The sequence below is a fragment of the Scyliorhinus torazame genome, chromosome 4 (genome assembly GCF_047496885.1).
Source record: "Scyliorhinus torazame isolate Kashiwa2021f chromosome 4, sScyTor2.1, whole genome shotgun sequence".
Classification (NCBI taxonomy): Eukaryota; Metazoa; Chordata; class Chondrichthyes; order Carcharhiniformes; family Scyliorhinidae; genus Scyliorhinus; species Scyliorhinus torazame.
Window position 1 is genome coordinate 374,877,354 of NC_092710.1, and position 27,503 is coordinate 374,904,856.

The 27,503-nt window shown below is 57.4% G+C and overlaps 1 protein-coding gene across 1 annotated transcript in view; it reads right to left on the reverse strand.

Moving 5' to 3' along the window:
• Nucleotides 1–27,503, reverse strand: part of klhdc3 (kelch domain containing 3) — a 123,738-nt gene that overhangs the window by 79,526 nt on the left and 16,709 nt on the right. Inside the window, exon 3 of the mRNA XM_072500378.1 lies at nucleotides 18,468–18,576. Within this exon, the coding sequence (XP_072356479.1) occupies nucleotides 18,468–18,576 (109 nt within the window). The remainder of the gene's footprint in view (nucleotides 1–18,467; nucleotides 18,577–27,503) is intronic.

Genomic DNA, 27,503 nt, shown 5'->3' on the forward strand with positions numbered 1-27,503 from the left:
TGACTTGGCCTGCCTTTCTCTTTCATTCCTTATCTCCGTCAGGCACACATCGTGTGACTCGCCGACCCCTGGGGAGGGAATGACTGGAGGATTTTCCATTGCAACTTGAGAACCAGTTTAACCCTTGAAGACTTCACAAGCAGCACGATGTTTGGAGCACTGATGTCGAGCCATAAACCTCCCCATCTTCCACCTTTTAGTGCGGGGCACTCTGGGCGGGCACTATACTCGACAGTGACGGGGGGAACAATATGAACAGTCGGGTTTCTGTGACACCGGACACCTTTACATCTGCTTTTTTGATTTTACGAACAATGCAAACACAATTACTGCATATTGGTGTGTGTCTCAGTCACCGGCCGACCAGGCTGAAGAGCCAGCAAGGGGCTGTACTCGTTCCTTTCCATATTGTTACTGACATGTCCAGGGTCCCAGGTTTGATTCCCGGCTTGGGTCACTGTCTGTGTGGAGTCTGCACCTTCTCCCCGTGTCTGCGTGGGTTTCCTCCGGGTGCTCTGGTTTCCTCCCACAAGTCCCGAAAGATGTGCTATTACACGGCATCAGGAGGGCGCCACATTCAGCCCCTCGAGCCTGTTCCACAGGCACAGGAGGAGGCCCATTCAGCCCCTCGAGCCTGTTACACAGGAACAGGAGGAGGCCCATTCAGCCCCTCGAGCCTGTTACACAGGAACAGGAGGAGGCCCATTCAGCCCCTCGAGCCTGTTACACAGGAGCAGGAGGAGGCCCATTCAGCCCCTCGAGCCTGTTACACAGGAACAGGAGGAGGCCCATTCAGCCCCTCGAGCCTGTTCCACAGAACAGGAGGAGGCCATTCAGCCCCTCGAGCCTGTTACACAGGAACAGGAGGCATCCCATTCAGCCCCTCGAGCCTGTTACGCAGGAACAGGAGGAGGCCATTCAGCCCCTCCAGTCTGTGACACATGAACAGGAGGAGGCCCATTCAGCCCCTCGAGCCTGTGACACAGGAACAGGAGAAGGCCCATTCAGCCCCTCGAGCCTGCTATACAGGAACAGGAGGAGGCCATTCAGCCCCTCCAGTCTGTGACACATGAACAGGAGGAGGCCATTCAGCCCCTCCAGTCTGTGACACATGAACAGGAGGAGGCCCATTCAGCCCCTCGAGCCTGTGACACAGGAACAGGAGAAGGCCCATTCAGCCCCTCGAGCCTGCTATACAGGAACAGGAGGAGGCCATTCAGCCCCTCCAGTCTGTGACACAGGAACAGGAGGGGGCCCATTCAGCCCCTCGAGCCTGTTACACAGGAACAGGAGATCCATTCAGCCCCTCGAGCCTGTTACACAGGAACAGGAGGAGGCCCATTCAGCCCCTCGAGCCTGTGACACAGGAACAGGAGAAGGTCCATTCAGCCCCTCGAGCCTGTTACACAGGAACAGGATGCCCATTCAGCCCCTCGAGCCTGTTACACAGGAACAGGAGGCCCATTCAGCCCCTCGAGCCTGTTACACAGGAACAGGAGGATGCCCATTCAGCCCCTCGAGCCTGTGACACAGGAACAGGAGAAGGTCCATTCAGCCCCTCGAGCCTGTTACACAGGAACAGGATGCCCATTCAGCCCCTCGAGCCTGTTACACAGGAACAGGAGGAGGCCCATTCAGCCCCTCGAGCCTGTTACACAGGAACAGGAGGAGGCCCATTCAGCCCCTCGAGTCTGTTACACAGGAACAGGAGGAGGCCCATTCAGCCCCTCGAGCCTGTTCCACAGGAACAGGAGGAGGCCCATTCAGCCCCTCGAGCCTGTTACAAAGGAACAGGAGGAGGCCATTCAGCCCCTCGAGCCTGTTACACAGGAACAGGAGGCATCCCATTCAGCCCCTCGAGCCTGTTACGCAGGAACAGGAGGAGGCCATTCAGCCCCTCCAGTCTGTGACACATGAACAGGAGGAGGCCCATTCAGCCCCTCGAGCCTGTGACACAGGAACAGGAGAAGGCCCATTCAGCCCCTCGAGCCTGCTATACAGGAACAGGAGGAGGCCATTCAGCCCCTCCAGTCTGTGACACATGAACAGGAGGAGGCCATTCAGCCCCTCCAGTCTGTGACACATGAACAGGAGGAGGCCCATTCAGCCCCTCGAGCCTGTGACACAGGAACAGGAGAAGGCCCATTCAGCCCCTCGAGCCTGCTATACAGGAACAGGAGGAGGCCATTCAGCCCCTCCAGTCTGTGACACAGGAACAGGAGGAGGCCCATTCAGCCCCTCGAGCCTGTTACACAGGAACAGGAGATCCATTCAGCCCCTCGAGCCTGTTACACAGGAACAGGAGGAGGCCCATTCAGCCCCTCGAGCCTGTGACACAGGAACAGGAGAAGGCCCATTCAGCCCCTCGAGCCTGTTACACAGGAACAGGAGGCCCATTCAGCCCCTCGAGCCTGTTACACAGGAACAGGAGGAGGCCCATTCAGCCCCTCGAGCCTGTGACACAGGAACAGGAGAAGGGAGGTTGGCGAGAGGGAGAGAAGGAAAGAGGATAAAGAGGGGGAGAGGGAGCGAGAGAGAGAGGGGGAGAAGGGCAGAGGGAAAGAGGGTAAAGAGGGGGAGAGGGTGGAGGGGAGAGAGGGAGAGAGGGGAAGAGGGAGAGAGGGAGAGAGGGTAAAGAGGGGGAGGGGGTGGATGGGGAGAGAGGGAGCCAGTGCCTCTCCCCCTCTCTCCCCCTCTCCCCTTCTCTCCCCCTCTCCTCCTCTCTCCCTGTCCCTCCTTTCTCCCTCTCCCCCCTCTCCCCTCCCTCACTTTGCACCCTCTCCCACTCTCTCCCTCTCCCCCTCTCCCCCTCTTCACCCACTTCACCCTCTCCCCCCTCTCCCACTCTCCCCTTTCTCTCCCCCTCTCCCCCTCTCCCTCTCCCCCTTTCCCCCTCTTCGCACTCTCCCCCTTCTTCCCCTCTCCTCTTTCTCTCCCCCCTCTCCGCCTTTTCACCCTCTCCCCTTCCTCTCCCCCCTTTTCCCCTCTTTACCCTCTCTTCCTCTCCCCTCTCTGCCCTTTCTGTCCCCCTCTCCCCTTTGTCTCCCCCCTTTTCCCCTCTTTACCCTCTCTCCCTCTCTCTCTCTCTCCCTGCCCCTGTTCAAAAAAGGGACTAGGGATAACCCTGGGAATTACAGGCCAGTTAGTCTTACTTCGGTGGTAGGCAAAGTAATGGAAAGGGTACTGAAGGATAGGATTTCTGAGCATCTGGAAAGACACTGCTTGATTAGGGATAGTCAGCACGGATTTGTGAGGGGTAGGTCTTGCCTTACAAATCTTATTGAATTCTTTGAGGAGGTGACCAAGCATGTGGATGAAGGTAAAGCAGTGGATGTAGTGTATATGGATTTTAGTAAGGCATTTGATAAAGTTCCCCATGGTAGGCTTATGCAGAAAGTAAGGAGGCATGGGATAGTGGGAAATTTGGCCAGTTGGATAACGAACTGGCTAACCGATAGAAGTCAGAGAGTGGTGGTGGATGGCAAATATTCAGCCTGGATCCCAGTTACCAGTGGCGTACCGCAGGGATCAGTTCTGGGTCCTCTGCTGTTTGTGATTTTCATTAATGACTTGGATGAGGGAGTTGAAGGGTGGGTCAGTAAATTTGCAGATGATACGAAGATTGGTGGAGTTGTGGATAGTAAGGAGGGCTGTTGTCGGCTGCAAAGAGACATAGATAGGATGCAGAGCTGGGCTGAGAAGTGGCAGATGGAGTTTAACCCTGAAAAGTGTGAGGTTGTCCATTTTGGAAGGACAAATATGAATGCGGAATACAGGGTTAACGGTAGAGTTCTTGGCAATGTGGAGGAGCAGAGAGATCTTGGGGTCTATGTTCATACATCTTTGAAAGTTGCCACTCAAGTGGATAGAGCTGTGAAGAAGGCCTATGGTGTGCTCGCGTTCATTAACAGAGGGATTGAATTTAAGAGCCGTGAGGTGATGATGCAGCTGTACAAAACTTTGGTAAGGCCACATTTGGAGTACTGTGTACAGTTCTGGTCGCCTCATTTTAGGAAGGATGTGGAAGCTTTGGAAAAGGTGCAAAGAAGATTTACCAGGATGTTGCCTGGAATGGAGAGTAGGTCTTACGAGGAAAGGTTGAGGGTGCTAGGCCTTTTCTCATTAGAACGGAGAAGGATGAGGGGCGACTTGATAGAGGTTTATAAGATGATCAGGGGAATAGATAGAGTAGACAGTCAGAGACTTTTTCCCCGGGTGGAACAAACCATTACAAGGGGACATAAATTTAAGGTGAAAGGTGGAAGATATAGGAGGGATATCAGAGGTAGGTTCTTTACCCAGAGAGTAGTGGGGGCATGGAATGCACTGCCTGTGGAAGTAGTTGAGTCGGAAACATTAGGGACCTTCAAGCAGCTATTGGATAGGTACATGGATTACGGTTAAATGATATAGTGTAGATTTATTTGTTCTCAAGGGCAGCACGGTAGCATTGTGGATAGCACAATTGCTTCACAGCTCCAGGGTCCCAGGTTCGATTCCGGCTTGGGTCACTGACTGTGCGGAGTCTGCACGTCCTCCCCGTGTCTGCGTGGGTTTCCTCCGGGTGCTCCGGTTTCCTCCCACAATCCAAAGATGTGCAGGTTAGGTGAATTGGCCAATGATAAATTGCCCTTAATGTCCAAATTGCCCTTGGTGTTGGGTGAAGGTGTTGAGTTTGGGTAGGGTGCTCTTTCCAAGAGCCGGTGCAGACTCAAAGGGCCGAATGGCCTCCTTCTGCACTGTAAATTCAATGATAATCTATGATTAATCTAGGACAAAGGTTCGGCACAACATCGTGGGCCGAAGGGCCTGTTCTGTGCTGTATTTTCTATGTTCTATGTTCTATATGTAAGGTCCATTCAGCCCCTCGAGCCTGTTACACAGGAACAGGATGCCCATTCAGCCCCTCGAGCCTGTTACACAGGAACAGGAGGCCCATTCAGCCCCTCGAGCCTGTTACACAGGAACAGGAGGAGGCCCATTCAGCCCCTCGAGCCTGTGACACAGGAACAGGAGAAGGTCCATTCAGCCCCTCGAGCCTGTTACACAGGAACAGGATGCCCATTCAGCCCCTCGAGCCTGTTACACAGGAACAGGAGGAGGCCCATTCAGCCCCTCGAGCCTGTTACACAGGAACAGGAGGAGGCCCATTCAGCCCCTCGAGTCTGTTACACAGGAACAGGAGGAGGCCCATTCAGCCCCTCGAGCCTGTTCCACAGGAACAGGAGGAGGCCCATTCAGCCCCTCGAGCCTGTTACAAAGGAACAGGAGGAGGTCATTCAGCCCCCCCACAGTCTGTGACACAGGAAAAGGAGGAGGCCCATTCAGCCCCTCGAGCCTGTTACACAGGAACAGGAGGGGGCCCATGAATGAAATGAAATGAAAATCGCTTATTGTCACAAGTAGGCTTCAAATGAAGTTACTGTGACAAGCCCCTAGTCGCCACATTCTGGCGCCTGTTCGGGGAGGCTGGTACGGGAGGTAAACCAGGAGATAATGAGGGCATGTAAAAAAGGCAATACATTAATCAGGAGCAACTTTAATCCTCATGTAGAATGGGACAATCAAACTGCCAGAGGGAGCCACGAGGAAGAATTCGGAGAATGTATTCAGGGGCGGTTTCCGAGAACACTATGTGGATCCTACCAGGTTTCCAGCCTTTTTGGATATGGTAATGTGTAATAAACAATCTCAGAGTAAAAGATCCCTCAGGAAACAGTAGTAGAATTAAGCATTCAGTTTGAGAGTGAGAAACGTGGGTTAGAAACAACTGTGCTAAACTTAAATAAGGGTAATTATAAAGGAATGAGGGCAGAGTTGGATGGAGTGAACTGGGAAAGGAGTTTAGCAGAAAAGATGATTGTTCGAAGAGGAGTTAAACAAATACAGCGCGCCAGTCTTCACAGTGGAAGATACGAATAACATTCCAACAATAAATAATCAATGATAATAATTGCTTATTGTCACAAGGAGGCTTCAAATGAAGTTACTGTGAAAAGCCCCTAGTCGCCACATTCCGGTGCCTGTTCGGGGAGGCCGGCACGGGAATCGAACTGTGCTGCTGGCCTTGTTCTGCTTTACAAGCCAGCTGTTTAGCCCACTGAAGGGGTAGAAGATGGGGAGGGGGGTAAAAATACAATAACATTCGTCATAGATAAAGTAGCAGGGAAACTAATGGAGCTGAAGGCCAGTAAGTCCCCAGGATATTAAAGGAATTAGCTACGGAGATAGTGGATTCACTGGTAGTAAATCTTCCAAGAATCCTTAAATTCTGGAAAAGTCCCACAGGATTTGGAAACTGCCGATGTAACACTTGCTGAAAATGGGAGGGAGACAAAAAACAGGTAACTATAATAACAGCAATAATAATCTTTATATTTGTCACAAGCAGGCTGACATTAACACTGCAATGAAGTTACTATGAAAATCCCCTAGTCGCCACATTCCGGCCCCTGTTCGGGTCACAGAGGGAGAATTCAGAATGGCCAATTCACCTAACAGCACGTCTTTCGGGACTTGTGGGAGGAAACCGGAGCACCCGGAGGAAACCCACGCACACACGGGGAGAACGTGCAGACTCCGCACAGACAGTGACCCAAGCCGGGAATCGAACCTGGGACCCTGGAGCTGTGAAGCAATAGTGCTAATCACTAGGCTACTGTGCCGGCCAAAGGACACACAGCCAGGGCCAATCATCAAAAGCTTTGGGTAGGGTGTAAAAGTGTGTTTAAAAAACAAAGAGGGCTGGAGTGGGAAATCCAGAGGAGAGGCCCAGGCGCCTGAAAATACATCAAACCAATGGTGAAGAGGGAGAGGCCTGAACTGGCTGAGCTGAGGGATGTGATGTAGGAGAAGGTGACGGGGATGGGCGGCACGCTGGCAGTGGTTAATCCCAGCAGCTCACAGCGCCAGCGCTCCGGGTTCAATTCCAGATGTTTCCAGTTCCATCCCACAATCCAAGGTACTTAGCATCATCTTGAGGTATGAATGGACTGACACACTGACAAACACACACACACCCCGGCACACACACTGACCGGCGCACACTCACCACGACACACACACACCCCGGCACACACACACCCCGGCACACACACACCACGACACACACTCACCACGACGCACACTCACCACGACACACACACTCACCATGACGCACACTCACCACGACGCACACTCACCACGGCGCACACTCACCACGGCGCACACTCACCACGACACACACACACCCCGGCACACACACCACGACACACACTCACCACGACGCACACTCACCACGACACACACACTCACCATGACGCACACTCACCACGACGCACACTCACCACGGCGCACACTCACCACGACGCACACTCACCACGACACACACACTCACCACGACGCACACTCACCACGACGCACACTCACCACGACGCACACTCACCAAGGCGCACACTCACCACGATGCACACTCACCACGACGCACACTCACCACGACGCACACTCACCACGACACACACTCACCACGACGCACACTCACCACGACGCACACTCACCACGACGCACACTCACCACGACGCACACTTACCACGACACACACTCACAGGCGCACACTCACAGGCGCACACTCACCACGATGCACTCACCACGGCGCACACTCACCGGCACACACTCACCACGACGCACACTCACCACGGCGCACACTCACCGGCACACACACCCCGGCGCACACTCACTACGACGCACACTCTCCACGACACACACACACTCCGGCACACACACCCCGGTGCACACTCACCGGCACACACTCACCGGCACACACTCACCACGACGCACACTCACCACGGCACACACTCACCGGCACACACTCACCACGGCACACACTCACCACGGCACACACTCACCACGGCACACACACACCCCAGCACACACTCACCACGACGCACACTCACCACGACGCACACTCACCACGACGCACACTCACCACGACGCACACTCACCACGACGCACACTCACCACGACGCACACTCACCACGACGCACACTCACCAGCGCACACTCACCAGGACGCACACTCACCACGACGCACACTCACCACGACGCACACTCACCACGACACACACTCACCACGACGCACACTCACCACGACGCACACTCACCATGACGCACACTCACCACGACACACACTCACCACGGCGCACACTCACCGGCACACACACACCCCGGCGCACACTCACCACGACGCACACTCTCCACGACACACACACACTCCGGCACACACACCCCGGTGCACACTCACCGGCACACACTCACCGGCACACACTCACCACGACGCACACTCACCTCGGCACACACTCACCGGCACACACTCACCACGGCACACACTCACCACGGCACACACACACCCCGGCACACACTCACCGGCACACACTCACCGACACACACTCACCGGCGCACACTCACCACGACACACACACACCCCGGCACACACACACTACGACACACACTCACCACGACACACACACAGCCCGGCGCACACACACCGGCACACACTCACCCCGGCACACACACACCCCGGCACACACACACCACGACACACACACACCCCGGCACACACACACTACGACGCACACTCACCACGACACACACACACCCCGGGGGACACACACCACGACACACACTCACCACGACACACACACACCCCGGCACACACTCACCACGACACACACTCACCACGACACACACTCACCGGCACACACACACCCCGGCGCACACTCACCACGACACACACACACCCCGGCACACACACCCCGGCACACACACACCACGACACACACTCACCACGACACACACTCACCGGCACACACCCACCACGACACACACTCACCACGACACACACTCACCACGGCACACACTCACCACGGCACACACTCACCACGGCACACACACCCCGGCACACACTCACCACGACACACACACCACGACGACACACACTCACCACGACACACACTCACCACGACACAAACTCACCACGACGCACACTCACCACGACACACACACTCACCACGACGCACACTCACCACGACGCACACTCACCACGACGCATTTTCACCACGACACACACACTCACCACAACGCACACTCACCACGACACACACTCACCACGACGCACACTCACCACGACGCACACTCACCACGACACACTCACCACGACGCACACTCACCAAGGCGCACACTCACCACGACACACACTCACCACGACGCACACTCACCACGACGCACACTCACCACGACGCACACTCACCACGACGCACACTCACCATGACACACACTCACCACGACACACACTCACCACGACACACACTCACCACGACACATACTCACCACGACACACACTCACCGGCGCACACTAACCACGATGCACTCACCACGGCGCACACTCACCGGCACACACTCACCACGACGCACACTCACCACGGCGCACACTCACCGGCACACACACACACCCCGGCGCACACTCACCACGACGCACACTCTCCACGACACACACACACTCCGGCACACACACCCCGGCGCACACTCACCGGCACACACTCACCACGGCACACACTCACCACGGCAAACACTCACCACGGCACACACACACCCCAGCACACACTCACCACGACGCTCACTCACCACGACGCACACTCACCACGACGCACACTCACCACGGCGCACACTCACCATGGTGCACACTCACCACGACGCACACTCACCACGACGCACACTCACCACGACGCACACTCACCACGACACACACTCACCACGACACACACTCACCAGCGCACACTCACCACGACGCACACTCACCACGGCGCACACTCACCACGGCGCACACTCACCACGACGCACACTCACCACGACACACACACTCACCACGACGCACACTCACCACGACGCACACTCACCACGACGCACACTCACCACGACACACACACTCACCACGACGCACACTCACCACGACGCACACTCACCACGGCGCACACTCACCACGGCGCACACTCACCAAGGCGCACACTCACCACGACGCACACTCACCACGACGCACTCACCACGACGCACACTCACCACGACGCACACTCACCACGGCGCACACTCACCACGGCGCACACTCACCACGACGCACACTCACCACGACACACACACTCACCACGACGCACACTCACCACGACGCACACTCACCACGACGCACACTCACCACGACACACACACTCACCACGACGCACACTCACCACGACGCACACTCACCACGGCGCACACTCACCAAGGCGCACACTCACCACGACGCACACTCACCACGACGCACTCACCACGACGCACACTCACCACGACGCACACTCACCACGACGCACACTCACCACGACGCACACTCACCACGACGCACACTCACCACGACGCACACTCACCACGACACACACTCACCGGCGCACACTCACCACGATGCACTCACCACGGCGCACACTCACCGGCACACACTCACCACGACGCACACTCACCACGGCGCACACTCACCGGCACACACACACCCCGGCGCACACTCACCACGACGCACACTCTCCACGACACACACACACTCCGGCACAAACACCCCGGCGCACACTCACCGGCGCACACTCACCGGCACACACTCACCACGGCACACACTCACCGGCACACACTCACCACGGCACACACACACCCCAGCACACACTCACCACGACGCTCACTCACCACGACGCACACTCACCACGGCGCACACTCACCACGGCGCACACTCACCACGGCGCACACTCACCACGACGCACACTCACCACGACGCACACTCACCACGACGCACACTCACCACGACGCACACTCACCACGACGCACACTCACCAGCGCACACTCACCACGGCGCACACTCACCACGGCGCACACTCACCACGGCGCACACTCACCACGGCGCACACTCACCACGGCGCACACTCACCACGGCGCACACTCACCACGACGCACACTCACCACGACGCACACTCACCACGACGCACACTCACCACGACGCACACTCACCGGCGCACACTCACCACGACGCACACTCACCACGACGCACACTCACCACGACGCACACTCACCACGACGCACACTCACCACGGCGCACACTCACCGGCACACACTCACCACGACACACACTCACCACGACGCACACTCACCACGACGCACACTCACCACGACGCACACTCACCACGACGCACACTCACCACGACGCACACTGACCACGACGCACACTCTCTACGACGCACACTCACCACGACGCACACTCACCACGACGCACACTCACCACGGCACACACTCACCGGCGCACACTCACCACGACGCACACTCACCACGACGCACACACACCACGACGCACACTCACCACGACGCACACTCACCACGACGCACACTCACCACGACGCACACTCACCACGGCACACACTCACCGGCGCACACTCGCCACGATGCACACTCGCCACAGCGCACACTCACCACGGCGCACACTCACCACGACGCACACTCACCACGACGCACACTCACCACGACGCACACTCACCACGACGCACACTCACCACGACTCACACTCACCACGACTCACACTCACCACGACGCACACTCACCACGACGCACACTCACCGGCGCACACTCACCACGACACACACTCACCACGACGCACACTCACCACGGCGCACACTCACCGGCACACACTCACCACGACACACACTCACCACGACACACACTCACCACGACACACACTCACCGGCAAACACTCACCACGGCACACACTCACCACGACACACTCACCACGACGCACACTCACCACGACGCACACTCACCCCGGCGCACACTCACCCCGGAGCACACTCACCCCGGCGCACACTCACCGGCACATACTCACCGGCACACTCACCATGGCGCACACTCACCACGACGCACACTCACCACGATGCACACTCACCACGACGCACACTCACCACGACGCACACTCACCACGACGCACACTCACCACGACGCACACTCACCACGACGCACACTCACCACGACGCACACTCACCACGGCGCACACTCAACACGGCGCACACTCAACACGGCGCACACTCAACACGGCGCACACTCACCACGACACACACTCACCACGACACACCTTCACCACGACACACACTCACTACGACACACACTCACCACGACACACACTCACCACGACACACACTCACCCCGGCGCACACTCACCACGACACACACTCACCACGACACACACTCACCACGACGCACTCACCACGACACACACTCACCCCGGCGCACACTCACCATGACACACACTCACCACGACACACACTCACCACGACACACACTCACCACGGCACACACTCACCACGGCACACACACCACGGCACACACTCACCCCGGCGCACACTCACCACGACGCACACTCACCACGACACACACACACCACGACGCACACTCACCCCGGCGCACACTCACCGACACACACTCACCATGACACACACTCACCATGACTCACACTCACCACGACGCACACTCACCACGACACACACTCACCACGACACTGACCCGACTGAACACGGGACGTGTCTCACACTGACCCGACACAACACGAGACGTGTCTCACGCTGACCCGACGGAACGCGGGACGGACTCACACTGACCCGACACAACACGGGACGGAGCTCACACTGACCCGACACAACACGGGACGGAGCTCACACTGACCCGACACAACACGGGACGGAGCTCACACTGACCCGACACAACACGGGATGTGTCTCACGCTGACCCGACACAACACGGGACGAAGCTCACACTGACCCGACATAACACGGGACGGAGCTCACACTGACCCGACACAACACGGGACGGAGCTCACACTGACCCGACACAACACGGGACGGAGCTCACACTGACCCGACACAACACGGGACGTGTCTCACACTGACCCGACACAACACGGGACGGAGCACACACTGACCCAACACAACACGGGACGTGTCTCACACTGACCCAACACAACACGGGACGGAGCTCACACTGACCCGACGGAACGCGGGACGGACTCACACTGACCCGACACAACACGGGACGGAGCTCACACTGACCCGACACAACACGGGACGGAGCTCACACTGACCCGACACAACACGGGACGGAGCTCACACTGACCCGACACAACACGGGATGTGTCTCACGCTGACCCGACACAACACGGGACGAAGCTCACACTGACCCGACATAACACGGGACGGAGCTCACACTGACCCGACACAACACGGGACGTGTCTCACACTGACCCGACACAACACGGGACGGAGCTCACGCTGACCCGACACAACACGGGACGTGTCTCACACTGACCCGACACAACACGGGACGGAGCACACACTGACCCAACACAACACGGGACGTGTCTCACACTGACCCAACACAACACGGGACGGAGCTCACACTGACCCGACACAACACGGGACATGTCTCACACTGACTCGACACAACACGGGACGTGTCTCACACTGACCCGACACAACACGGGACGGAGCTCACACTGACCCGACACAACACGGGACGGAGCTCACACTGACCCGACACAACACGGGACGGAGCTCACGCTGACCCAACACAACACGGGACGTGTCTCACACTGACCCGACACAACACGGGACGGAGCTCACACTGACCCAACACAACACGGGACGTGTCTCACACAGACTCGACACAACACGGGACGTGTCTCACACTGACCCGACATAACACGGGACGGAGCTCACACTGACCGGACACAACACGGGACGGAGCTCACACTGACCCGACACAACACGGGACGGAGCTCACGCTGACCCAACACAACACGGGACGTGTCTCACACTGACCCGACACAACACGGCACGGAGCTCACACTGACCCGACACAACACGGGATGGAGCTCACACTGACTCGACACAACACGGGACGTGTCTCACACTGACCCGACACAACACGGGACGGAGCTCACACTGACCCGACACAACACAGGACGTGTCTCACACTGACCCGACACAACACGGGACGTGTCTCACACTGACCCGACACAACACGGGACGTGTCTCACACTGACCCGACACAACACGGGACGGAGCTCACACTGACCCGACACAACACGGGACGGAGCTCACACTGACCCGACATAACACGGGACGGAGCTCACACTGACTCGACACAACACGGGACGTGCCTCACACTGACCCGACACAACACGGGACGGAGCTCACACTGACCCGACACAACACGGGACGGAGCTCACACTGACCCGACACAACACGGGACGGAGCTCACACTGACCCGACACAACACGGGACGTGTCTCACACTGACCCGACACAACATGGGACGGAGCTCACACTGACCCGACACAACACGGGACGGAGCTCACGCTGACCCGACACAACACGGGACGGAGCTCACACTGACCCGACACAACACGGGACGGAGCTCACACTGACCCGACACAACACGGGACGGAGCTCACACTGACCCGACACAACACGGGACGGAGCTCACACTGACCCGACACAACACGGGACGGAGCTCACACTGACCCGACACAACACGGGACGGAGCTCACACTGACCCGACACAACACGGGACGGAGCTCACACTGACCCGACACAACACGGGACGGAGCTCACACTGACCCGACACAACACGGGACGTGTCTCACACTGACCCGACACAACACGGGACGGAGCTCACACTGACCCGACACAACACGGGACGGAGCTCACACTGACCCGACACAACATGGGACGGAGCTCACACTGACCCGACACAACACGGGACGGACACTGACCCGACACAACATGGGACGGAGCTCACACTGACCCGACACAACACAGGACGGAGCTCACACTGACCCGACACAACACGGGACGGAGCTCACACTGACCCGACACAACACGGGACGGAGCTCACACTGACCCGACACAACACGGGACGTGTCTCACACTGACCCGACACAACACGGGACGGAGCTCACACTGACCCGACACAACACGGGACGGAGCTCTCACTGACCCGACACAACATGGGACGGAGCTCACACTGACCCGACGGAACACGGGACGGAGCTCACACTGACCCGACACAACACGGAACGGAGCTCACACTGACCCGACTCAACACGGGACGGAGCTCACACTGACTCGACACAACACGGGACGTGTCTCACACTGACCCGACACAACACGGGACGTGTCTCACACTGACCCGACACAACACGGGACGGAGCTCACACTGACCCGACTCAACACGGGACGGAGCTCACACTGACTCGACACAACACGGGACGTGTCTCACACTGACCCGACACAACACGGGACGTGTCTCACACTGACCCGACACAACACGGGACGGAGCTCACACTGACCCGACACAACACGGGACGGAGCTCACACTGACCCGACACAACACGGGACGTGTCTCACACTGACCCGACACAACACGGGACAGGACTGACACTGACACGACACAACACGGGACAGAGCTCACACTGACCCGACACAACACGGGACGGAGCTCACACTGACCCGACTCAACACGGGACGTGTCTCACACTGACCCGACACAACACGGGACAGGACTGACACTGACACGACACAACACGGGACAGAGCTCACACTGACCCGACACAACACGGGACGGAGCTCACACTGACCCGACACAACACGGGACGTGTCTCACACTGACCCGACACAACACGGGACGGAGCTCACACTGACCCGACACAACACGGGACGGAGCTCACACTGACCCGACATAACACGGGACGGAGCTCACACTGACTCGACACAACACGGGACGTGCCTCACACTGACCCGACACAACACGGGACGGAGCTCACACTGACCCGACACAACACGGGACGGAGCTCACACTGACCCGACACAACACGGGACGGAGCTCACACTGACCCGACACAACACGGGACGTGTCTCACACTGACCCGACACAACATGGGACGGAGCTCACACTGACCCGACACAACACGGGACGGAGCTCACGCTGACCCGACACAACACGGGACGGAGCTCACACTGACCCGACACAACACGGGACGGAGCTCACACTGACCCGACACAACACGGGACGGAGCTCACACTGACCCGACACAACACGGGACGGAGCTCACACTGACCCGACACAACACGGGACGGAGCTCACACTGACCCGACACAACACGGGACGGAGCTCACACTGACCCGACACAACACGGGACGGAGCTCACACTGACCCGACACAACACGGGACGGAGCTCACACTGACCCGACACAACACGGGACGTGTCTCACACTGACCCGACACAACACGGGACGGAGCTCACACTGACCCGACACAACACGGGACGGAGCTCACACTGACCCGACACAACATGGGACGGAGCTCACACTGACCCGACACAACACGGGACGGACACTGACCCGACACAACATGGGACGGAGCTCACACTGACCCGACACAACACAGGACGGAGCTCACACTGACCCGACACAACACGGGACGGAGCTCACACTGACCCGACACAACACGGGACGGAGCTCACACTGACCCGACACAACACGGGACGTGTCTCACACTGACCCGACACAACACGGGACGGAGCTCACACTGACCCGACACAACACGGGACGGAGCTCTCACTGACCCGACACAACATGGGACGGAGCTCACACTGACCCGACGGAACACGGGACGGAGCTCACACTGACCCGACACAACACGGAACGGAGCTCACACTGACCCGACTCAACACGGGACGGAGCTCACACTGACTCGACACAACACGGGACGTGTCTCACACTGACCCGACACAACACGGGACGTGTCTCACACTGACCCGACACAACACGGGACGGAGCTCACACTGACCCGACACAACACGGGACGGAGCTCACACTGACCCGACACAACACGGGACGTGTCTCACACTGACCCGACACAACACGGGACAGGACTGACACTGACACGACACAACACGGGACAGAGCTCACACTGACCCGACACAACACGGGACGGAGCTCACACTGACCCGACTCAACACGGGACGGAGCTCACACTGACCTGACCCAACACGGGACAGGACTGACACTGACCCGACACAACACGGGACGGAGCTCACACTGACCCGACACAACACGGGACAGGACTGACACTGACCCGACACAACACGGGACGGAGCTCACACTGACCCGACACAACACGGGACGTGTCTCACACTGACCCGACACAACACGGGACGGAGCTCACACTGACCCGACACAACACGGGACGGAGCTCACACTGACCCGACACAACACGGGACGGAGCTCACGCTGACCCAACACAACACGGGACGTGTCTCACACTGACCCGACACAACACGGGACGTGTCTCACACTGACCCGATGGAACACGGGATGTGTCTCACACTGACCATACACAACACGGGACGGAGCTCACACTGACCCGACACAACACGGGACGGAGCTCACACTGACCCGACACAACACGGGACGGAGCTCACACTGACCCGACACAACACGGGACATGTCTCACACTGGCCCGAAACAACACGGGACGGAGCTCACACTGACCCGACACAACACGGGACATGTCTCACACTGGCCCGAAACAACACGGGACGGAGCTCACACTGACCCGACACAACACGGGACATGTCTCACACTGACCCGACACAACACGGGACGTGTCTCACACTGACCCGACACAACACGGGACGTGTCTCACACTGACTCGACACAACACGGGACGTGTCTCACACTGACCCGACACAACACGGGACGGAGCTCACACTGACCCGACACAACACGGGACGGAGCTCACACTGACCCGACACAACATGGGACGGAGCTGACACTGACCCGACACAACACGGGACGGAGCTCACACTGACCCGACACAACACGGGACGGAGCTCACACTGACCCGACACAACACGGGACGGAGCTCACACTGACTCGACACAACACGGGACGTGTCTCACGCTGACCCGACACAACACGGGACGTGTCTCACACTGACCCGACACAACACGGGACGTGTCTCACACTGACCCGACACAACACGGGACGGAGCTCACACTGACCCGACACAACACGGGACGGAGCTCACACTGACCCGACACAACACGGGACGGAGCTCACACTGACCCGACATAACACGGGACGGAGCTCACACTGACCCGACATAACACGGGACGGAGCTCACACTGACCCGACACAACACGGAACGGAGCTCACACTGACCCGACATAACACGGGACGGAGCTCACACTGACCCGACATAACACGGGACGGAGCTCACACTGACCTGACACAACACGGGACGGTGCTCACACTGACCCGACACAACACGGGACGCAGCTCACACTGACCCGACACAACACGTACGGGACCCACGAGCTCACACTGACCTGGTGCCTCCGAAGAGGATAACTTTGTCTCCCACCATACAGCAGCACTGCCTCCGTCGAGGACAGGGTCCCTTCCCCTTGGGCTCGACCTTCCTCCAAATTGCAGATTCTGAAAGTGAAACAGTCCATCAGCTCACCAACGACAGTGATCCCCAACGACAGTGATCCCCAACGACAGTGATCCCCAACGACAGTGATCTCCAATGACAGTGATCCCCAACGACAGTGATCCCCAACGACAGTGATCCCCAACGACAGCGATCCCAACGACAGCGATCCCCAACGACAGCGATCCCCAACGACAGTGATCCCCAACGACAGTGATCCCCAACGACAGTGATCCCCAACGACAGTGATCCCCAACGACAGTGATCCCCAACGACAATGATCCCCAACGACAGTGATCCCCAACGACAGTGATCTCCAACGACAGTGATCCCCAACGACAGTGATCCCCAACGACAGTGATCCCCAACGACAGTGATCTCCAATGACAGTGATCCCCAACGACAGTGATCCCCAATGACAGTGATCCCCAATGACAGTGATCCCCAACGACAGTGATCCCCAACGACAGTGATCCCCAATGACAGTGATCCCCAACGACAGTGATCCCAACGACAGTGATCCCCAATGACAGTGATCCCAACGACAGTGATCCCAACGACAGTGATCCCCAATGACAGTGATCCCCAACGACAGCGATCCCCAACGACAGCGATCCCCAACGACAGCGATCCCCAACGACAGCGATCCCCAACGACAGTGATCCCCAACGACAGCGATCCCCAATGACGGTGATCCTCAACGACAGCGATCCCCATCGACAGCGATCCCCAATGACGGTGATCCCCAATGACGGTGATCCCCAATGACGGTGATCCCCAACGACAGTGATCCCCAATGACGGTGATCCCCAATGACGGTGATCCCCAACGACAGTGATCCCAACGACAGTGATCCCCAATGACAGTGATCCACAACGACAGTGATCCCCAACGACAGCGATCCCCAATGACAGTGATCCCCAACGACAGTGATCCCCAACGACAGTGATCCCAACGACAGTGATCCCCAACGACAGTGATCCCCAATGACGGTGATCCCCAATGACAGCGATCCCCAATGACAGCGATCCCCAATGACAGTGATCCCCAACGACAGTGATCCCGAATGACAGTGATCCCCAACGACAGTGATCCCCAACGACAGTGATCCCCAATGACAGTGATCCCCAATGACAGTGATCCCCAATGACAGTGATCCCCAACGACAGTGATCCCCAACGACAGTGATCCCCAACGACAGTGATCCCGAATGACAGTGATCCCCAATGACAGTGATCCCAACGACAGTGATCCCCAACGACAGTGATCCCGAATGACAGTGATCCCCAACGACAGCGATCCCCAATGACAGCGATCCCCAATGACAGTGATCCCCAATGACGGTGATCCCCAACGACGGTGATCCCCAACGACGGTGATCCCCAATGACGGTGATCCCCAACGACAGTGATCCCAACGACAGTGATCCCCAATGACAGCGATCCCCAACGACAGTGATCCTCAACGACAGCGATCCCCAACGACAGTGATCCCCAATGACAGTGATCCCCAACGACAGTGATCCCCAACGACAGCGATCCCCAACGACAGTGATCCCAACGACAGTGATCCCCAACGACAGTGATCCCCAATGACAGTGATCCCCAATGACAGTGATCCCCGACGACAGTGATCCCCAACGACAGTGATCCCTAACGACAGTGATCCCCAATGACAGTGATCCCCAATGACAGTGATCCCCAACGACAGCGATCCCGAATGACAGTGATCCCCAACGAGTGATTTCCAATGACAGTGATCCCCAACGACAGTGATCCCCAATGACAGTGATCCCCAATGACAGTGATCCCAGCGACAGTGATCCCCAACGACAGTCATCCCCAACGACAGCGATCCCCAACGACAGTGATCCCCAACAACAGTGATCCCCAACGACAGTGATCCTCAACGACAGCGATCCCGAATGACAGCGATCCCCAACGACAGTGATCCCCAACGAGTGATTTCCAATGACAGTGATCCCCAATGACAGTGATCCCCAATGACAGTGATCCCAGCGACAGTGATCCCCAACGAGTGATTTCCAATGACAGTGATCCCCAATGACAGTGATCCCCAACGACAGTGATCCCCAACGACAGTGATCCCCAACGACAGCGATCCCGAATGACAGCGATCCCGAATGACAGCGATCCCCAACGACAGTGATCCCCAACGAGTGATTTCCAATGACAGTGATCCCCAATGACAGTGATCCCCAATGACAGTGATCCCAGCGACAGTGATCCCCAACGACAGTCATCCCCAACGACAGCGATCCCCAATGACAGTGATCCCCAACGACAGTGATCCCCAACGACAGACATCCCCAACGACAGACATCCCCAACGACAGCGATCCCCAATGACAGTGATCCCCAACGACAGTGATCCCCAAAGACAGCGATCCCCAACGACAGCGATCCCCAACGACAGCGATCCCCAACGACAGCGATCCCCAACGACAGCGATCCCCAACGACAGTGATCCCCAATGACAGTGATCCCCAATGACAGTGATCCCCAATGACAGTGATCCCAGCGACAGTGATCCCCAACGACAGTCACCCCCAACGAGTGATTTCCAATGACAGTGATCCCCAATGACAGTGATCCCCAACGACAGTGATCCCCAACGACAGTGATCCCCAACGACAGCGATCCCGAATGACAGCGATCCCCAATGACAGCGATCCCCAATGACAGCGATCCCCAACGACAGCGATCCCCAACGACAGTGATCCCCAACGAGTGATTTCCAATGACAGTGATCCCCAATGACAGTGATCCCCAATGACAGTGATCCCAGCGACAGTGATCCCCAACGACAGTCATCCCCAACGACAGCGATCCCCAATGACAGTGATCCCCAACGACAGTGATCCCAACGACAGTGATCCCCAATGACAGTGATCCCCAACGACAGACATCCCCAACGACAGCGATTCCCAACGACAGCGATCCCCAATGACAGTGATCCCCAACGACAGTGATCCCCAAAGACAGCGATCCCCAACGACAGCGATCCCCAACGACAGCGATCCCCAACGACAGCGATCCCCAACGACAGCGATCCCCAACGACAGCGATCCCCAACGACAGTGATCCCCAATGACAGTGATCCCCAACGACAGTGATCCCCAACGACAGTGATCCCCAATGACGGTGATCCCCAACGACGGTGATCCCCAACGACGGTGATCCCCAATGACGGTGATCCCCAACGACAGTGATCCCAACGACAGTGATCCCCAATGACAGCGATCCCCAACGACAGTGATCCTCAACGACAGCGATCCCCAACGACAGTGATCCCCAACGACAGTGATCCCCAACGACAGTGATCCCCAACGACAGCGATCCCGAATGACAGCGATCCCCAACGACAGTGATCCCCAACGAGTGATTTCCAATGACAGTGATCCCCAATGACAGTGATCCCCAATGACAGTGATCCCAGCGACAGTGATCCCCAACGACAGTCATCCCCAACGAGTGATTTCCAATGACAGTGATCCCCAATGACAGTGATCCCCAATGACAGTGATCCCAGCGACAGTGATCCCCAACGACAGTCATCCCCAACGACAGCGATCCCCAATGACAGTGATCCCCAACGACAGTGATCCCAACGACAGTGATCCCCAATGACAGTGATCCCCAACGACAGACATCCCCAACGACAGCGATCCCCAACGACAGTGATCCCCAACGACAGTGATCCCCAATGACAGTGATCCCCAACGAGTGATGTCCAATGACAGTGATCCCAACGACAGTGATCCCCAATGACAGTGATCCCAAACGACAGTGATCCCCAACGACAGTGATCCCCAACGACAGTGATCCCCAATGACAGAGATCCCCAACGACAGTGATCCCCAACGACAGCGATCCCCAATGACGGTGATCCCCAACGACGGTGATCCCCAATGACGGTGATCCCCAACGACAGCGATCCCCAATGACAGTGATCCTCAACGACAGCGATCCCCATCGACAGCGATCCCCAATAACGGTGATCCCCAATGACGGTGATCCCCAATGACAGTGATCCCCAACGACAGCGATCCCCATCGACAGCGATCCCCAACGACAGCGATCCCCAATGACAGTGATCCTCAACGACAGCGATCCCCATCGACAGCGATCCCCAATGACAGCGATCCCCAATGACAGTGATCCTCAACGACAGCGATCCCCATCGACAGCGATCCCCAATGACAGCGATCCCCAATGACAGCGATCCTCAACGACAGCTATCCCCATCGACAGCGATCCCCAATGACAGTGATCCCCAACGACAGTGATCCCCAACGACAGCGATCCCCAACGACAGTGATCCCCAACGACAGCGATCCCCAACGACAGCGATCCCCAACCAACGACAGCGATCCCCAACGACAGCGATCCCCAACGACAGTGATCCCCAACGACAGTGATCCCCAACGTCAGTGATCCCCAACGACAGTGATCCCCAACGACAGTGATCCCCAACGATAGTGATCCCCAATGACAGTGATCCCCAACGACAGTGATCCCCAACGACAGTGATCCCGAATGACAGTGATCCCCAACGACAGTGATCCCCAATGACAGTGATCCCCAACGACAGTGATCCCCAACGACAGTGATCCCCAACGACAGTGATCCCCAACGACAGTGATCCCCAACGACAGTGATCCCCAACGACAGTGATCCCAACGACAGTGATCCCCAATGACAGCGATCCCCAATGACAGCGATCCCCAACGACAGCGATCCCCAACGACAGTGATCCCCAACGACAGTGATCCCGAATGACAGTGATCCCCAATGACAGTGATCCCCAATGACAGTGATCACCAACGACAGTGATCCCCAACGACAGTGATCCCCAACGAGTGATTTCCAATGACAGTGATCCTCAACGACAGTGATCCCCAACGACAGTGATCCCCAACGACGGTGATCCCCAACGACAGCGATCCCCAACGACAGCGATCCCCAACGACAGCGATCCCCGACTACAGTGATCCCCGACGACAGAACGACAGCGATGCCCAACGACAGCGATTCCCAACGACAGTGATCCCCAACGACAGTGATCCCCAACGAGTGATTTCCAATGAGAGTGATCCCCAACGACAGTGATCCCCAATGACGGTGATCCCCAATGACAGTGATCTCCAATGACAGTGATCCCCAACGACGGTGATCCCCAACGACAGTGATCTCCAATGACGGTGATCCCCAACGACAGTGATCCCCAACGACAGTGATCCCGAACGACAGTGATCCCCAACGACAGTGATCCCCAACGACGGTGATCCCCAATGACGGTGATCCCCAATGACGGTGATCCCAAACGACAGCGATCCCCAACGACAGCGATCCCCAACGACAGTGATCCCCAATGACGGTGATCCCCAATGACGGTGATCCCCAACGACAGTGATCCCCAACGACAGTGATCCCCAACGACAGCGATCCCCAACGACAGCGATCCCCAACGACAGTGATCCCCAACGACAGTGATCCCGAATGACAGTGGTCCCGAATTACAGTGATCCCCAATGACAGTGATCCCCAACGACAGCGATCCCCAACGACAGTGATCGTCAACGACAGTGATCCCCAATGACAGTGATCCCCAATGACGGTGATCCCCAACGACAGTGATCCCCAACGACAGTGATCCCCAATGACAGTGATCCCCAATGACGGTGATCCTCAACGACAGCGATCGTCAACGACAGTGATCCTCAACGACAGCGATCCCCAACGACAGTGATCCCCAACGACAGCGATCCCTAACTACAGCGATCCTCAACGACAGTGATCCCCAACGACAGCGATCCCCAACGGCAGTGATCCCCAACGACAGCGATCCCTAACTACAGCGATCCTCAACGACAGCGATCCTCAACGACAGTGATCCCCAACGACAGTGATCCCCAACGACAGCGATCCCTAACTACAGCGATCCCCAACGACAGTGATCCACATCGACAGCGATCCCCAACGACAGTGATCCCCAATGACGGTGATCCCCAACGACAGCGATCCCTAACTACAGCGATCCTCAACGACAGCGATCCTCAACGACAGCGATCCTCAACGACAGTGATCCCCAATGACAGTGATCCCCAACGACAGTGATCCCCAACGACAGCGATCCCAACTACAGCGATCCTCAACGACAGTGATCCCCAACGACAGCGATCCCAACTACAGTGATCCCCAACGACAGCGATCCTCAACGACAGTGATCCCGAACGACAGTGATCCCCAACGACAGTGATCCCCAACGACAGTGATCCCCAACGACAGCGATCCCCAATGACAGTGATCCCGAATGACAGTGATCCCCAACGACAGTGATCCCAACGACAGTGATCCCCAACGACAGTGATCCCCAACGACAGTGATCCCCAACGACAGTGATCCCCAACGACAGCGATCCCCAACGACAGTGATCCCCAACGACAGTGATCCCCAACGACAGCGATCCCCAATGACAGTGATCCCCAATGACGGTGATCCCCAACGACGGTGATCCCCAACGACGGTGATCCCCAATGACGGTGATCCCCAACGACAGTGATCCCAACGACAGTGATCCCCAATGACAGCGATCCCCAACGACAGTGATCCTCAACGACAGCGATCCCCAACGACAGTGATCCCCAATGACAGTGATCCCCAACGACAGTGATCCCCAACGACAGCGATCCCCAACGACAGTGATCCCAACGACAGTGATCCCCAACGACAGTGATCCCCAATGACAGTGATCCCCAATGACAGTGATCCCCGACGACAGTGATCCCCAACGACAGTGATCCCTAACGACAGTGATCCCCAATGACAGTGATCCCCAATGACAGTGATCCCCAACGACAGCGATCCCGAATGACAGTGATCCCCAACGAGTGATTTCCAATGACAGTGATCCCCAACGACAGTGATCCCCAATGACAGTGATCCCCAACGACAGTGATCCCAGCGACAGTGATCCCCAACGACAGTCATCCCCAACGACAGCGATCCCCAACGACAGTGATCCCCAACAACAGTGATCCCCAACGACAGTGATCCTCAACGACAGCGATCCCGAATGACAGCGATCCCCAACGACAGTGATCCCCAACGAGTGATTTCCAATGACAGTGATCCCCAATGACAGTGATCCCCAATGACAGTGATCCCAGCGACAGTGATCCCCAACGAGTGATCCCCAATGACAGTGATCCCCAACGACAGTGATCCCCAACGACAGTGATCCCCAACGACAGTGATCCCCAACGACAGCGATCCCGAATGACAGCGATCCCGAATGACAGCGATCCCCAACGACAGTGATCCCCAACGACAGTGATCCCCAACGAGTGATTTCCAATGACAGTGATCCCCAATGACAGTGATCCCCAATGACAGTGATCCCAGCGACAGTGATCCCCAACGACAGTCATCCCCAATGACAGTGATCCCCAACGACGGTGATCCCCAACGACAGCGATCCCCAACGACAGCGATCGTCAACGACAGCGATCGTCAACGACAGTGATCCCCAATGACAGCGATCCCCAACGACCGTGATCCCCAACGACAGCGATCCTCAACGACAGCGATCGTCAACGACAGTGATCCCCAATGACAGCGATCCCCAATGACGGCGATCCCCATCGACAGCGATCGTCAACGACAGAGATCCCCAACGACAGCGATCCCCGACTACAGTGATCCCCGATGACAGTGATCCCCAACGACGGTGATCCTCAACGACGGCGATCCCCATCGACAGCGATCCCCAATGACAGCGATCCCCAACGACAGTGATCCCCAACGACAGTGATCCCCAACGACAGCGATCCCCAACGACAGCGATCCCCAACGACAGTGATCCCCAACGACAGTGATCCCCAACGACAGTGATCCCGAATGACAGTGATCCCCAATGACAGTGATCCCCAACGACAGTGATCCCCAACGACAGTGATCCCCAACGACAGCGATCCCCAACGACAGTGATCCCCAATGACAGCGATCCCCAACGACAGTGATCCTCAACGACAGCGATCCCCAACGACAGTGATCCCCAATGACAGTGATCCCCAACGACAGTGATCGTCAACGACAGTGATCCCCAATGACAGTGATCCCCAACGACGGTGATCCTCAACGACAGCGATCGTCAACGACAGTGATCCCCAATGACAGCGATCCCCATCGACAGCGATCGTCAACGACAGAGATCCCCAACGACAGCGATCCCCAACGACAGTGATCCCCAATGACAGTGATCCCCAACGACGGTGATCCCCAACGACAGTGATCCTCAACGACAGCGATCGTCAACGACAGTGATCCCCAATGACGGCGATCCCCATCGACAGCGATCGTCAACGACAGAGATCCCCAACGACAGCGATCCCCAACGACAGTGATCCCCAATGACAGTGATCCCCAACGACGGTGATCCTCAACGACGGCGATCCCCAATGACAGTGATCCCCAATGACAGTGATCCCCAATGACGGTGATCCCCAACGACGGTGATCCTCAACGACGGCGATCCCCAATGACAGCGATCGTCAACGACAGTGATCCCCATCGACAGCGATCCCCAATGACAGCGATCCCCAACGACAGCGATCCCTAACTACAGCGATCCTCAACGACAGTGATCCCCAACGACAGCGATCCCCAACGACAGTGATCCCCAACGACAGCGATCCTCAACGACAGTGATCCCCAACGACAGTGATCCCCAACGACAGCGATCCCCAACGACAGTGATCCCCAACGACAGCGATCCTCAATGACAGTGATCCCCAACGACAGCGATCCCTAACTACAGCGATCCTCAACGACAGCGATCCTCAACGACAGTGATCCCCAACGACAGTGATCCCCAACGACAGTGATCCCCAACGACAGCGATCCCCG